The sequence below is a fragment of the Peromyscus eremicus genome, chromosome 5 (genome assembly GCF_949786415.1).
Source record: "Peromyscus eremicus chromosome 5, PerEre_H2_v1, whole genome shotgun sequence".
Taxonomy (NCBI): domain Eukaryota; kingdom Metazoa; phylum Chordata; class Mammalia; order Rodentia; family Cricetidae; genus Peromyscus; species Peromyscus eremicus.
In genome coordinates, this window is record NC_081420.1 from 44,298,005 (window position 1) to 44,315,549 (window position 17,545).

Sequence of the window (17,545 nt, forward strand, 5' to 3'; positions counted from 1 at the left end):
AATTTGTTTTGATTTGCATTTCTTGACTTGCTAAGGATGCTGAACACCTTTTGAGATACTTCTTAGCTACTTATAGTCTTCTTTGAAGAACTTTGCATTCAGATTTGAATGGGTCTTTTTTTCTTTTTTGAGTTCTTTATAATATTCTGAATATTAATCTTTTGTCCAATGATAGCTGGCAAAGACTCTTTCCTTCTCTGTGGGCTTCCTCTTCACTTAATTGTTTCCTCAATTCTGAAGAAAGTTTTTAGTTTTATTAGAACCTACATGTCAATTGTTGTTCATAATTTCTTCACAAATGAAGTACTGCTCAGAAAGTTCAAAAGAACATTTTAGGAATTAAAATATAATTATATCTTTTTTCCCTATTTACTTTCCTCTCTTGAATTTCTCCCAAGTACCTGCCCTATAACACCTCCCATCCCCTTACTACTTCTCAAATTCATGTCATTTTTTTCTTTATTTTTATAACTATACAATTGTTTTATACATAATATATGTATTTCATAAAATACATAAACATAACCTTTGGAATCTGTTAAGTGTTGCTTATATGGATTTGATTTAAGGGCTTACCATTTGGTATTGGATAGCTAATTAGGAGGTTCATCACTGAGGAAGACTAATTCTTCCTCCTTCAGCCATCATGAGTTGACTGTAGTTTTTTTGCGTAGGGATGTGGACCTGTGAAATTTCCCCCTTTTCTGTTAGCATGCTTATTGGTGTTGCCATTTTTCTGGTCTGGTTTAGGTAGCCATATTTTTGCAGTATCATGGGTATATCTTGTTGCACGAAATCTAGTAGGTCTTATAATAAAAAACCGGAGCCAGATATTGGGGTAAATGTTGAAAGATCAGAGAGACAAAGGAATAAGCCATTGCCACTTCTCACCTTGCCTACTCCACGAATCCTCTGACTGAGTGTCTCTGAGTCATCAGCCGAAAAGAGTCCAACTGAAAAGACTCCTTAGCTGAAAAGCTTTAATTCCTGTCTCCTCATGCCTTATATACTTTTCTCCGCCCAACCTTATTACTTCCGTCCTAGTGCTGGGATTAAAAGCGTGTGTGCTTCCCAATACTGATAGCAGAGGCATGAGATCTCAAGTGCTGGGATTAAAGGCATGTGATTCTCAAGTACTGGGATTAAGGTGTGTGCCAGCACTGCCTGGCTCTGTTTCTCTCTTAGACTGAATCAATCTCATATAGTCCAGGGTGGCTTTGAACTCACAGATATCCAGATGGATCTATGCCTCCCAAGTGCTAGGATTAAAGGTTTGTGCCACCACTGCCTAGCCTCTATGTTCCTGTGTTTCTTATTTAATAAGACCATTTAGAAATTTGGCTACATTTGTGAATGTGAATGATTCATTTTTTCCCCTTGCTTCCTCAATTCTGTTCCATGCATTCATGGCTGCCATGAAGCATAGAATTAAGGTTTGGTTGTCATATGAACATTGTCTTTGTATACCAGAGTATTGGCCTTCTCCAAGAATCTGATCCTGGGAAATTTCCACACCTCTAGTTCTACACTGGTTTTCTATTGTCTTAACCTCCTCTTTAAGCCAGGTTTGCCACTGTAATTGTGCTCCAGACTCCAGGACAGTTGTTACCAATTCTTTCTGGTCCTGAGGAATAATCCTATTACAAGTTGACCATGACTTTAACATTTGCTTTATGAATGGAGAATGCATGCCATAGGATACTATAGTTTCCTTAAATCTCCTTAAATCTAACATTTCCACTGGAGTCCAATTAGCTTGTACATGCCCTGAAGCATGTAGTTCCTGTATGGCTACCGGATAAATTAAGTTTGATTGTTTGAAAACAGGCTGTCTCTCTGTAACCATATAATTCAATCCTGAAATAATTTCACCATTAAATTCTTCTGTATGGGTCTGAATTTCTCTATAATTCATTTTAACAGGTTTTTCTAAAGCATTTATCTTGGCACTTAATTGACCAACCTTTTTAATACTAAAATAAGGATAATTAAACCAATAATATTCATAATTGATGTTGTGTACATCCCATCAACATTAATTATCCTCTCATATAATTGTTCCATTTTCAGACTGCCTAATGTGTTATCAAACAAAGACCAATTTCTTTCCATTGTAAAAATATTTCCCATTTTTAAATGTGGAAAAAATTTTCTCTTTTAACTAGTTTCTTCCTTTAAGATATCTGGTATCTTAATTGACTTACCAAGTCTGCATAGAACAGTAGAAGTCTAAGGAAATTTCAAAGCAGCTACCTAGTGTGGTGGCAGTCTGAAATGGGTATCCAGAGATAGACAGATAGATAGAGAGAGAACCTATTAGCCACCAGGAGAAAAATAAGCTAAAGAAAGTCCAGCCACATTTTCTGGCCTGAGCTGTACTGGGCCTGAGCCAGGGGCTCTGTATCCCCACAAGCAGTCCTGCCATTTGCAGCTCCAGCCAAACTGGGGCCCGCAAGGCCACAGCCAAGTGGCTTTTTTATGAATTCCTGTCCCACAGTTGGATGCCAAATGTAGCCGAATTTCTAAATGGTCTTATTAAATAAGAAACACAGAGCCAAATATAGGGGTGAAAGCCTTAGAGATCAGAGAAATAGTGATAGCCACCAACCTTACCTCTCCAGTTCTGCAGCTATCAAAAGGGTGACTTACTTCCTGTCTACCCATGCCTTTATTGCCTTGCTGTTCTGCCCTCTCATTGGCTCTTAGCCCAGCTACCTTACTTCCTTGTCACTGCCTGTCTGTACAGACCTCCAGGTCTCTATGGTTTGTACTTGGATTAAAGGTGTGTGTCACCATGCTTGGCTGTTCCTTAGTGTGTCCTTGAACACACAGAGACCCTGCATGCCATGTGACTGGATTAAGGGTGTGTGCTACCCTTGCCTAACTTTTGTTAAGGGCTTGCTATTTCCTCTGATCTCCAGGCAAACTTTATTTATTAACATACAAATAAAATATCACCACACATTTTGCTATACAGAAACTTATTTTTCTGGGGTCCATTTATGAATTTGTGGATCTTGATGCCTGTGCTATTGGGGTCATGTTTAGGAAGTCATTTCCTGTGCCAATGAGTTCAGGCCCATTCCCTACTTTCTCCTCTCCCAGGTTCAGGGTATCAGATCTTATATTGAGATCCTTGATTTATTTGGAGTTGAGTTTTGTGTGGGGTGATAGATACAGATTTATTTTCATTCTTTTACACATAGCTATCCTGTTTGCCTAACATCATTTGTTGAAGATGATGAGTTTTCTTCAGTATGTATTATTGGGTTCTTTTACAAAAATCTGGTGACTATACAGGAATGTGGGTTGGTATGTCTGTCTTAAGTTCTGTGCCAGTCATAATTGTGCCTGTTCTATGCTATGCTTAGAGCCATGCTATGGCTCTAAAGTATGATTTGAAATCCAGTGAGGTGATGCCTTCTGCATCATTCTTTTTGTTCGGAATTGCTTTGATTATCCTGAGTCCTCAGTATTTCTATGTGAAATATTTTTTTTTCAGTTTTGATGAAGAACTGCATTGGAATTTTGATGGGAGTAGATTCCTTTTGGCAGTATGGCCATTAACACTGTATTAATCCTGCCAATCCATGAGTACAGGAGATCTTTCCATTTTCTGGGATCTTCTTCAATTTCTTTTTTCAGTGTCTTGAACTTTTCATCAAACAAGTCTTTTACTTCCTGGGTTATTTCTATTCCAAGATATTTTTGAATTGGTTATGAATGGTATAGTTTCCTTTATTTCTTTCTCTCTGTGTTTGCCATTTGTATATAGTAAGGCACTGGTTTTTGTGTATTAGTTTTCATCCTGCTAGTTTGCTGAATATATTAGCTTTAGGGTCTTTCACATATAGAATTATATTATCTGCAAATAAAGGTACATTGACTTCTTCCTTTTCTACTTATATCTTCTTTACTGCTTTTCACTTGTCTTAGTGCTCTAGTTAAGTAATATGCTGAACAAGAGTGGGGAGAGTGGATATCCTTTCCTTGTTCCTGGTTTTTGTTTTTTGGTTTTTTGAGACAGGGTTTCTCTGTGTAGTCTTAGCTGTCTTGGAACACACTCTGTAGACCAGGCTGGCCTCAAACTCACAGAGATCCTCCTGCCTCTGCCTCTTGAGTGCTGGGATTAAAGGCTTGCACCACTACTGCCCAGCTTCGTTCCTGACTTTTAACGAAATGCCTTGAGGTTTTCTCCATTTAGGATGATGTTGGTATGGGCTTCCTGTGTTGTTTTGAGATATGTCTCCTCTGTTTTTCAAGTAATTTTTATCATGAATCAGTGGTGGGTTTTGCCAAAGTTTTTTTCTGAATGAAATGAGATGATCTTGTGATTTTTTCCATTTAGTTGATTTATGTGGTGGATTATGTTTATTGATTTATGTATGTTGAGCCTTCTCTGCATCTCTAGGGTGAAGTCTACTTGATCATTGTAGATAATCTTTTCTTATGTTCTTTAATTTGGTTTTTAAATATTTTATTGAGAATTTTTGCTTCTATGTTCCTTAGTGATATTAGTCTATAATTTTTTAATTGAGCCTTTGTCTTATTTTAATATTATGGTAATTCTGACTTTATTAAAGGATTTGGAAATATTCCCTCATTTTCTATTTTCTTGAATACTTTCATAAGTTTTGGTATTAGTTCCTTAAAGTTATATAGAATTCTTCAGTGGGCCCATCTGGTTCTGGGCTTTGTTTAGTTAGGATATTTTTAATTACTGCTTCTGTTTCATAAATTTATCTCTTTCTTTTAGACTTTCTAGTTTGGTGGAATATAAACATTTTAAAAGTATGTTCGTATGCTTCTCTGAATTTTCTTGGAGTTTGTTAAGATGTCTTCCTTTTAATCTCCAATTTTATTAATTTGTCTCCTTTCTTTTGGTTAATTTGGCTAAATATTTGTCAGTCTTGTTACTGATTCCAGAGAACATACATCTTATTTCATTGATCTTTTGTATTTTTTTCATTTCTGGTTCATCAATTTCAGCCCTGACTGTTATTATTTCTTTCCATCTACTTTTTAAGGGTGTTGCTTGCTCTTGTTTTGCTATGGCCTTCAGATATATCACTAAGTTATTTATTTGAGATCTCACAAAGCTTTTAATGTAGAAACACAGTGCTACAAACTTACCTCTTATGGCTGCTTTCATTGTGTTTTTATTTTCATTCAATTCTAGAAAAAAAAGCTAGTAACCTTCTTGCTTCTCCCAAGTTTGGCTCAGTATTGTGTGTTTAACTGCTATGATTTAGTGTGCTTTCTGTCTTGTCTGGTGTTCACATGGAACAGAGCATGTGATTTTGATTTTGCTTCATTTGTTGAGATTTGTTTTGTGTCTTTTAATTTAATGGGAACTCCCATGGGCTGCTAAGAAAAATGTGTGTTCTTTAGTGTTTGGGTAAAATGTTCTGTGTATATGTATTAGGTCTATTTAAATTTTTTGATGTCATTTAACTCCAGAGTCTCTTTATTTAGTCTATTTAGTACTTTTTCAGATAACCTGCCTATTGGTTAAAATTTGGTCTTGAAACTACCGTCTGTCACTATTTTGGGTTTTATCTGTGGTGTTAAGTCTAGTAGTGTTTCTTTTATGAAACTTAGCTGCTGTTTTGGGTGCATATATGTTTAGGATTGTTATAGTCTCTTCTTGGACTTTTTTTTTTAACCAATAAAAGGATAAAGTGTTTCTTCTAATTCATTTTGGTTTGAAGTCTGTTTTGTCAAATATTAGAATACTATACCTGCTTATTTCTTGGTTCATTTGCTTGTTAATACCTTTTTCCATCCTTTTATCCTGTAGTGGTATATATCATTGGTCATGAGGGTTGTATCTTGAAGGCAGAAACAAGACAGATCTTGTTTTCTGATTCCTGTCTGTTAGTTTGTGTGTATTCATTGGGAAATTGAACATAAAATGAAGCTATTATTGAAAAATGTGTATTAATTTCTGTCATTTTGTTGCTGTTGTGATCTTTGATTAGATCTCTTTCAGTGTTCTGAAATTGATTACTTGTTCCTTGTGCCTTATTGAGTGTGTTTAACCTTCTCTTCAGAGTTAAGTATTTCTTGCAGTATCTTCTGTAGACCTGGCTTAGTGGTACTAATTTCCTTAAATATCATTTTGTGTTGAAACATTTTCCTTTCTCCTTCAAATATGACTTATATCTTTGTTGGATATAGTGGTCTAGGATGATATCTTTGGCCTTTCATAAGTCATAGAACATTGGTCCCAAGCCCTTCCTGATTTCATGGTCTCCAGTGCAAACAAAATCTGCTGTAATTTTGATGGACCTGCTCTGTATGTGAGTTATCTTTTTTTCTTGCTACTTTCAATATCCTTTCTTTGCTATGTATATTTAATGTTTTGACTATTATGTGCTATACATAGTTTCTTTTCTACTTCCCTTTCTTTGTTATTCTCCATGCCTCTTGGATCTTGATAGACATCTCCTTTCATATGTTAGGGAAGTTATCTTGTGTTGTTCTGTTGAAAATATTTTTCATGCCTTTGGCCTGGGTTTCGTCTTTTTATGCCTGTTATTCATGTGTTTTGTCTTTCTATAGTGTCCTAGAGGTGCACATGTCTCCCCCACCCCCGGATTTGACATTTTCTTTGACTATGTGAAGAAATTCTTCTACCTTGTCTTAAAGACTTGACATTCTCTTTTCCACTTGAATCTGTCAGTTGGTAAGGCTTTCCTCTGATTTTTTTTGTCTGAATTCTTGAATATTTCACTTGAATTCCCCCAGAATTTCTATTTCCTTATTAAATTCTATTTTCATATCTTCAATTGTTTTCATAATTTCATTCAACTGTTGTGTTTTTATGGTCTTCATTATGACATTTACCCATATCCTTTTTGAGTTCTTTGATGATGTTTATTATTTCTATTTTGACATCATTGTCTTGTACATTATCTAAGTCACTTTTCTTAGGGACATTACTATGGAAGAACTAATTTTTGATAGAGACTTATTGGTTTGTGTATTTATGTTTTTTTTATTTGCCACAGGACCTAGGCATCTGGAGTTAGGTTGTTAGTAGTATTTCTTGGTATGGAAATCTCATTTCTATATTGTTGAATGAGTGTTTAAAGTTCTGTTTCCTATTACTCCAACTTGTCAGGTGGCTAGCTATTTGTATGGGGCTTAAGATTGAGTCTTTGGGCAATTCAGTTTAAGTGTTGAAATGGGATATTAGAAATAGTCCTGGCTCTGCTTAAGTTAAGTGAAATTTATCAGCTCAGAAGCAAACCCTCTGTAGAGTCAGAGGATTTTTACATTTAACCTTCAGGAGCTTGGTCGAGATGCTTTGGACTTTTCCTCAGTCTATAGGTACCATTGCTATTGCTGGTATGGGTCTAGTATCTCTCTCTGGAGATGGGGGGTGTCCTCAGGTGGTATGGATGGCTATTATTGGTAGCATAAGTTTAGTGTCTGTCTACAGAAGGTGCCGAGTGTGTGAAATGTGATGGATGGAGTTGGTATGGGGTGGATGGGTAGGGTGGTGGCAGAACTTTTGGCTGTATGCCTTGGGATGAGGGGGACAAGGGTGCTTTCAGGGGTGGATGGAGTTACCAGTGTAAGTTGGGCTTCCCTACTTGATGTGGGTGTGGGGAAGGAGGAGAAGGAATGCAGGCACAGCAGAAATGTTTCTTAGGCAGGTGTAAGTGGAGGATAGAGTTGCTGGTGTGGGTCTGAAGAGAGGCAATCCTTAGGTGGAGGGAGTGTGTTGTTGGTGGCACCAATCTTGTGTCTTTGCAGAGAAGAGACCAGATATGCCTAGTGGGGATGAGTAGTTTGGCCAGGGTGGTTAGAGTTGAGTTAGGAGTGGGTATATGGGCTCCCTGGGTCGAGATGCAGGCAAGAATGTTGGGCAGGGGTAAATGGCATTGGTGGCTGCTTACATTGGGCCTCCATACCTGAAGAAGATGTGCCCAAAGTAGTGGAGGAACAATTTTTTGAAGTTTGATTAAGGTCTTAGCACTAGTTATAGTGAAATTTTAATGATTAAACTGCTTTTCAACATTAAAATATTTGTACTCATTTTTAGGGATTATATGTCTTTGGTTGTCGCTAAGGTTCATCATATGGTATTACTATTTTTAGCTTTTTATAAATTTCTGCAGAAGTACATGTAAATATTAATAAGCTTGCTTTGTCTTTTTAAAATATAATTTTAAAATTATTTTTTAAAGTCAATATACAAAGTGATGGGTTTCATTATGATATTTTCACACATATGTGTCATTATGAATCTTTTTAAAAGGCATATGCCATTAGGATATTTGCCAGCTATTAGCATGATTATAAGGAAACTAAACCAGGTTTTTTTTGCCTTCTTCTCTTCCTCTTCCTTCTGCTGTTTCTTTTATAAAACGGCATTTCATCCAACAGGAGAAAAACAATATTTCAACTCTTTTCTGGCAGATTAACATACATTTACATTCAAATCCAGCAATTCATTTATTATTTTTTCCTTTAAATAAAGATTCCTTATTTCCTTTAACTTGGTTTAGGTTGGTTTGTATGCCTCTTGAGAAATACAGTGGTAAATATACATTTATTATAAATACATTTCTATCAGTTGATATCCTTAATACTAATATTTAGATTTACTCATGTGTATGTGTCTGCTCGTGTGTAGATATGAATGTCAAATATCATTCTTTTGTTCAGCCACAGAATGTCTGAAAAATATAAGATGGTTCAATATTTAATTTCTGTTTTTCCCATTCAACCCTCAAATCAGGATGGAGAGCCTGTTCGCCCAGGAGTGGCCATGACTGACCTTGCCACTGGCCTGTTTGCCTATGGAGCCATTATGGCTGGCCTCATACGACGTTACAGAACTGGAAAAGGACTGTTCATTGATTGTAATCTACTGTCATCTCAGGTACCAACCCAAATATTATTTTAATTTGATGTAACAATGTATTTGGGTTATACTTTTTTGGATAGAATCCTATGGTCACATGCCATTAAAATTAAAAAACAAACAACCCCTCATAAACTGCTTTGCTTTGATATTTGCTTTCATAGGAAATCATTCAAATATGAAATCATCTAAAAAACTGTGACAATTTTGTTACAATTTAAATGTGTTGTTGAATTAGAATTCCCAAGTCATTCAGTGGGAGAACTTCCCTTGTGAGACCACAGTACAGTTGCCTCTATTTCACTGTCTTATGAGCTCCGTAACATCCTTTGATGCCATTTCTTCACCTTTTATGTGCCATGGACTCTCGTGTAAGTCTGGCAAAATATGTGGACCTTGTCATAGTTTTTAAGTTCATAAGATGAGGTAATTGGATTACAAAAGAACTAAGTTATATGGAAATATTTATCTAAATGTAAAAATCATTGTTGTGTTATCACAATATATGGCTTTTACTAACATATTAAAATTTATGGAAATTGACTATGCTAGGTAAGTGCTCTGCTCCTATGCTATGTTCCCAGCCCTCTTTTTATTCTCCATTTTGAGATGGTCTCACTAATTTGATTGGCCTTGACCTCAAAACATAGCCCAGGGAGACTTTGAACTGGACCTCTTTCTACTTTAGCCTCTGGTGATATAATAGTGATTGCAACACCATTAAATTTTGATGTAATGTTAAGAAGAAATGATATTTCAAGAAATATGCAATAGATAATATGATATGGAGTGAAAATGATATGAGAGGATATATAAAATTATCAGTGATCAAGTCATAGATATTGCTAATCCTCTGGTGGTTTCATTGCTTGGCTTCATAATTGTTTAGGTCAGAGGTTGATGAAAATAAAGATATCCTTTTGTACACCCATGCTATTTAACTCCTAGAACTCTGTCCATAGACTAACCTCCCTGGTTTAGACAGTTACAGCTACATCGTAGCAAGCACAGGACTGGTGAAACGGAGGGGTTAATTCACTTTTAACATGACATTTTGCCTCCTTTACTGGATCAGACCCAGATGCTGTACCATATGTGGAAGTTGATTCTGAATAGATAATTTTTCAGGGATAGGAAAAAGAAAATATCTAATTTGTGCAAGGAGACATTTTACTGTGGGAAAATTACTTTCTAGACATAGAGATCTCAGTTGGGAATTTCAGATTTAAGTGGCATACATGGGAAAATAGTAAACTTGGAACACTACATTGGAGATTTTTTTCTGTTAGGCAAAATTAAGGAGGTGTATAGAAATAAAAAAGTCGATATGGTTGATGGTAAAATAATGTGTATGAGTTTTTAACAGCAATGTTGAATCACTGTCAGAATTTTAATGGTTTTGTAAAAGGACAAAAGAACTCTCTTCAAATGAGTTATTTTGCTTCTTCACAGAAAGCCATAGATGGTAGTTATGGGAAGGAACTAAAAGTCTTTTCTTTGTCTGTGTTAATAGCTGTAATGAACCTGAGGTAAGTTAAGTAACCAAATAAAACTTATATATCCAATAAATGTGGAAGACATGAAAGTTTTATAGGTGAGGGACATGTGTAATCTTACAGGGCTCTAGGCTTTGTAGGTCCTACTGTCTGTGTCTTGAAATGCTTAACATTTCTGAACAGAAGATTTTTTTCATTTTCATTTTTTCACCAAGCTTCCCAAATAATATATAGATAGTCATAATTTTGTCTGTATTAACTTCTTTACTTTATACTCAATTATGAATGAATACATTAACTTTGGGAACAATTATCTACTATAGTATAGTAGAGGTTAAACAATCTTCTAGCACTGAATTGGTGAGTCCTATGTGGAATATATTCTCACCTGCAAGACTGCTTCATAATGAGTAAATTCATGTCTACATACACACAGATATTTATTAAAGTCATTGTTTTGTGTGTGTGTGTGTGTGTCTGTGTCTGTGTATGTGTATATTCAGGCATGGTTGATTCATGTTGATTCTTGAGACTGTAAACTCCTATAGTGTAAGGAAAATATCTTTTTGTGCTTTTCACATCATCTTTAATTCTCAGCTCAATATTCGTCAAAAATCAAGTTATCATTGGTATTATAGTTTGAATGAGAAATGTCCTCCATAGGCTCATATGTTTGAAAATTTAGTTCCAAGCTGATGGTACTGTTTGGGAAGGGTATGAAACCCCTGGGAGGTAGTAACTTGTCAGAGGAAGTGTGTCTTTTGGGGGTAGTGGAGGTTTTATAGCCTGGCCCCATTTCCTTTTTTCTGTCTGCTTCCTTATTGCTAACACAGTGTGATGTGCTAGACTCTGCTCCTGCTACCATACCTTCCCTTCCTGCTGACACACCTCCTTTGCCAAGATGGAATGATCCCCTGAAACTGTTAGCCAGAATAAACATACTTCTTCCTTTAAATAGTGTCTTCTCAGGTATTTGGTCATGGCAATGAGAAAAACAATCAGCACAGAAAATTGGTACTGAGAAGTGGGGCTTTTGTTTTTATAAATTTAATCATGTACTTCTTAGGCTTTAGAACTGGTTTACAGGAGGAGTGTCTTAGTTTGGGTTTCTGTTGCTGTGAAGAGACACCATGATCACAATAACTCTTACAAAGGAAGCATTTAATTGGGATGGCTTGCTTACACTTCAGAGATTCAGTACATTATCATCATGGTGGGAAACATGGCCGCTTGCAGGCAGACATGGTGCTGGAGAAGTAACTGAGAGTCCTATATCCTTCAGGCAACGCAAGTTCACGGAAACACTGGGAGGTATCCTGAGCATAGGAAATCTCCCAAGTCCACCCCAACAGTGACACACTTCCTCCAACAAGGCCATATCCACTCCAAAAAAGCCATACCTCCTAATAGTGCCACTTCCTATGAGATTATAGGGGCCAATTACATTCAGACTACCACAGGAATGTGGAAGATTTGGAACTTTGGGCTAGAAAATCCACAGAATGCTGTGAGAAGAGCTTAATGGGCTATTCTGGTGGGAGTTCAGAAGACCAAATGATAAGTGGTGTGCAGACAGTGGAGGCCTGGGCTAAGTGAGGTTTCAGAGGGAAACAGAGACTGTCTGGAACTGGGCTCCCTATAATTACATTGGGGCAAAGAAACTTGGCAGTACTCTGCTCATGGGTGAGAGCTTGTGTGAGGTTGAATTAAAAAGCAATAGATTAATTTCATTGGTAGAGGAAATTTCAAGGTAGCATAGCATTCAGTCTGTGACATGGCTACTTCTCACTGTTCTTATTCACATTGACAGTGAGAGTAAAAGGATGAAATACATGAAGTTTAGCAAGGAATGTTGTGTGAGCAAGTTTAAAATTGTGGACAAGGAGCAGAACATTCAGAGGACAAAGCATTTATAATTGTTCAAGAGTAACCTCACTGTCTTCAATAGGAAAAGTGCCCTGAAGGCATGACCTCACCCATCAAAGGCCCAACTTGTAAAAATGAAAATTTATTTGGAAGGAGAAAGCAGTCTGACTGAGCACACCACAGAATGGGGTTTTTGCTGGAAACAATTGCCTAGGAAAGTGATATTGCAGATTCATCATCTACAAAGGCATACCCAGGAAATTACAGCTGTGGTTCAAAACAGCTAGGCTACATCTTGGGCTGGCAGCAGAACTTGACAATGTAGTCTAACTTTTACTGATATTGCTAGCATAAAAAATGCAAGACTGAGAGATCATGGACCCTTACTCCAAAGTTCCAGGGAGGTGCTGAGACCAGGCAGTGTGTGGCATGTTAGAGCTTCTGTAAAGCAGCCCTGAAAGGCTATTGCATGAAGCTGGGATTTTATCAGTCTCAGTTGCTATGGAGGCCCCAGAATGTTGGAGATGCCAGGACCATAGGACATCCATCAAGGAAAGAGCTGGACATGGAATGGAGCCTGTGTAAGAGAGAGAATATGTATGTTATACATAACAGAGGAACCAGGCCAGCCAAACCCTCTGGAGAACAGAAGAATCCATCATGAGTCCAGGATGCCTGGTTTGGTGCTTTAGGATTGAGTGGTTGTCCTGAAGGGGTTTGGTCTTCCTTTGGTCCATTTTTTTCCCTTGGTATGTTTCCATTCCTCCCTTTTGCAGTGAATGTCTATTTTGTGCCATTATATATTGGAAGTATGTAACTTGTTTAAGTATGTAACTCGACCCATAGTTAAGAGATTGTGTTTCAAAAGAGAATTTGGACTTTTGAACAGTGCTGGGACTGTTAGTGTCTATGGGAAATTTTGAAGCTGATTTAATGCATTTTGCACTGTTGAGTTGACCATTAACATAGTATGGGCTCAGAGTCCAAATGTGGTTTGAGTGCAGAATGTCCCTCCTAGATTTAGGCATTTGAATACTTGGTTCCTGAGCTGGTGGCTCTGTTTGGGGTGCTTATGGAACCTTTAGGAGATAGAATCTTACCAGAAGAAGTGGGTACCTAAGGCAGACCTTGAGGTTTTATAGCCAGGCCCCACTTCTTTTTCTCTGTTTCATGATTGATAAGACAATCTGAGCTTCCAGACTCCTGTTCCTGCTCCTGATGGTTTCCCTGTAAAGAGAAGCTTCTTTGGTGAGGCATTATGGCCACACTTACTTATAGGTGTAAGTGGTATAAGGTTAAGATTTAGAATGTGTAAGACAAATTGCTAAATGGTCTTATTAATAAAAACCCAGAGCCAGATATTGGGGTAAAAACTGAGAGATCAGAAAAGTAGAAAGAAGCCAGCCATGTTCTTACCACTTGGAAATCCTCAGCCAAAGAGAACTGCTTCTTGTATACCCTATATGCCTTTCTGTTCTGCATCTCACTTCCTCTCTCCACCCAGCTACATCACTTCCTGTCTTTCTGTACAGACCTCCAGAACTCTATGGTTAGTGCTGGCATTAAATGCATGTGCCACCATGCCTGTGTCTGTTCTCATTGTGGCCTTGAACTCACAGAGATCCAGATGGTTCTCTGCCTCTCAAATGCTAGGATTAAAGACATATGCTACTATTGCCTGACTTTTGTGTTTAATATAGTGGCTGGCTTTTTTCTCTGATCTTCAGATAAGCTTTATTAGGGTACACAATATGTTGGGGACACAATATATCACCACAAGAATGTGCTTAGGAATTATGGTGGTCTAGCAGATTGGTGGCAGTAGATTCTCTTCTAAGATCCATGACCTCACTAAGCCCCAGGAAATCTGACTGGGTTTCTAGGAGCAGATATGATTTCCCTTTTGTTGAGTGGGCCTTAAATTCATTTGGACAGCTGTTGGTTATCAATGACATGTAAGTGCCACTTACTGTACTGTCTTATTTATCTTTCTATTGTGATAAAACACAATGAACAAGGGAACTTATAGAAGGAAGAGTTTATTGTAGGTTCACAGTGCCAGAGGTTTAGAGTCTGTGATGAAAGAGTGGAAGTAGCTGGTGACAGATGGATGATATAGCATCTAAAAACTCATATCTTGAACCACAAACAGGAAACAGAGAAGGCTAACTCAAAATGACATGAGAGGAAGTCTGCCCCAATGACATACTTCCTCTACCAATGCCATACCTCCTAAGCCTCCACAATGAGAACCTAGCATTCAAATGCCCAAGACTTATGGTGGACTCTTTATGCAAACTGCCACATGCAATTTATGGTAATCTTTTCTGTGCTGGTCATTGCTGTGGTTCATAGGTTTCACAACTGGGAAGGACTATTAATTGCTTTGCTCTCTTGGCAGCTTGCACTTTACTTTCTGGCACTATGGAAGTTTGACTGCAGGAAGGAGACTTTCAGGTTAGGTACAGGTTTAATCGTCTGAGTCCTGTGCCTTAAGTGTGCAGTGTCTTCTGCAATAGGTTGTTAGCTTCAAGCTCTAAGAGGCAACCAAGGGCAACAGCAGTAGCCTATATTATCTTCAGAGACACATGGATCACCCTGACCAAACACTTGAAAGAAAGTTTCTTATGGCCGGAGTACTAGGGTTTTTGTTAAGTGTATGGTTCTTGTGGGGAGCTTTGTCAGCCCAAGTGGCATAACTTTATCTATATCTATATCTATATCTATATCTATATCTATATCTATATCTATATCATCTATATTTCTCTATATATTATATAATGATATATGTGTGTGCATGTGTGTTTTATACATACATAGACACATACACTTGAAAGCTTTATATTTAATTTTAGGTAAATATAAAATAATGTGATTCCTTAAGGATTTATGAAACAATTTTAGTGTTATTTGTTCTCTTCCTTCCTTTTCCTTCTGTATTGACCTCTCTCTTTCCTCTCCAGTTGGAGCCTCCTGCCATTTTTTTCTGTTTCTGCCTTCATATGACTGGTATCCTGCTCTTCTTTTCTAAATGCTCTCCTCACCATGGTCCATTTATATTTTCTTGGTTTCTGCAGTTATTTCATGTCATATACTCACATCTGAAGATTTAGAGCTAGGAACTACAGCTGAGAGAAAATATGTGGCATTTATCTTTCTCGGTTTTGTCAATACAAAGTTTTTTAATATTTTTGAGAATTTCATACCTAAGTCCAGTATTTACATCATTTCTACCCCTCCTTTTTTCCAAGGCCTTCTAATGCCAACTTCCTCTCAAATCCATGATCCCTTCTTCTATAATTAAAGTTGCTTTACACACACACACACACACACACACACACACACACACACACACACACCCCTTACTGTGGTGGTTTGAGTAGGAATGGTCCCTAGAGACTCATGTGTTTGAATGCTTAGCCCATAGGGAATAAATAGCACATTAGGAGATGTGGTCTTGTTGGAGGAAGTGTGTCACTGTGGGGGCAGGCTTTCAGGTCTTATATGCTCAAACTATGCCCAGTGTGGCACTCAGTCTCCTTCTGCTGCCTGTGGATCAAGATGTAGAACTCTCAGCTCCTCTCCAGCGCCATGTCTGCTTATATGCTGTCATTATTCTTGCCATGACAATAATGGTGTAAACATCTGAAACTGTAAGCCAGCCTCAGTTAAATGTTTTCCTTTATAAGAGTTGCTGTGGTTATGGTGTGTCTTCACAGCAATAGAAATTCTAACTAAGACACCCACTAAGTTCATTTAGTGGTATAGTTCTTATGTACCTGTATTGAGGGATGACCACTTGGTATTGGATAACTGATTGGGGGACTGTCCCTGAAACAGTGGATTCTCCCTCTCTTAGTAGCCATTGATTGCCTGTAGTTTTTCATATAAAGGAGCCTTGTGAACTTTCCCCCATCAACGTTTGCATGTAGAGAGGTGATGCAATTATGCAAGTCACCATATGGTTGATGTTTCATGACTGCATGTTTCATCATTCCTGTTATGTCTTGAAGACTTTATATAGTTGCAGGTGTTCTGCTCCTCAGGCTCTTAAACACTTTCTCTTCATCCATAATTTTGCCTGAGCCCCAGGTGTAGTGATGGCATTTTAGATAATACCAACTGGGGATGGGTACCCTATGGTCACTTGTTCTCTACATTTTGACCAGTTGCAAATCTCTATAATAGCCTTCATGTGCTGATAAAAGAATCTTCTTCAATGATGGCTGAGAGCTACACTTATTTGTAGGTATAAGGATAAGTATTTAGAATACAGTTAGAAATCATTTTGGTTTAGGAAAATGGTAGTAGTAGGTTTTTCTCTTGGATCTATGACATCTCCAGCCATAGGAGGTTGCCTAGGTTTACAGTACCAGGCAAGAATTCCTTCATATTGAGCAGGCTTTATGTTGACTCAGATAACTGATTTTTGTGCAGGGTGTTAGATGTGAATCTAGTTTCAAAATTTCATACATGGACATCCAATTTTGCCAGCACCATTTGTTATTGATACTGTCTTTCCTCAGTGTGTACTTTAGGAATCTTTGTCAAATGTCAGATGGATCTAATTACATGCACTTATTATTTGGCTCTTCTGTTTTATTCCATTGAAGACCTTATCTGCTTATATCAGGAAAGTTTTGTGTTGACTCACTATTGTAAATTAGATTGATGCCTGAAAGTCAGAACTTGCATTAGCTATTGGGCTAACTCTGTTCACCCCATATTAGGAATGAGTAAGAATTGTTGCCTCAAAGAATTATATGAGATTATTTTGACTAAGGTGACTATGGATATTGAGTAGATAATCCATAAATATTTACTGTACTGGCATACATGATAGTTTGAAGATGAAATACAATAAAGGATGTGAAAAAAGCATTGCAAATTGGAAAGTATTCTGTTGATGGCTGTCATTTGGTTTATTTGGTTAGTGCAATATATTTCACAGGGTTAGATATGTGCTGAGATTGAAAAGTTACATATTAACATAATTATTTTATTATTATATCTACAACTTTTCACAATAGAGGAATATTGATTAATTTCACTTTGTCTTTCAATTTTAAAAACATATGTAGAGTCTAGATCTCAAAATAAAACCACAAAATTATTAAAATCTGCTTTATATATATGAGAAATGTTATTTTTAGATATTTTTCAAAGTAGCATGATAGGAAACTTCTCTTTTTAAAAAAAGTATTCCTTTTATTTATTTTTAATATAAGTATTTGTTCACCCACATTTAGCACATAGCACTTGTTTTTAGTTTCAGCTGCCTGGAAAATAGCTTTTTTCATACAGT

The 17,545-nt window shown here is 37.1% G+C and overlaps 1 protein-coding gene across 3 annotated transcripts in view; it reads left to right on the top strand.

Annotated features, from left to right (window-relative positions):
• The window catches only part of Sugct (succinyl-CoA:glutarate-CoA transferase), a 721,641-nt gene that overhangs the window by 92,343 nt on the left and 611,753 nt on the right, over nt 1-17,545 (top strand). For all 3 annotated transcript variants that reach the window (XM_059263379.1, XM_059263377.1, XM_059263378.1), the window contains one exon: nt 8,753-8,896. In XM_059263379.1, coding sequence (XP_059119362.1) covers nt 8,753-8,896 — 144 coding nt within the window. The remainder of the gene's footprint in view (nt 1-8,752; nt 8,897-17,545) is intronic.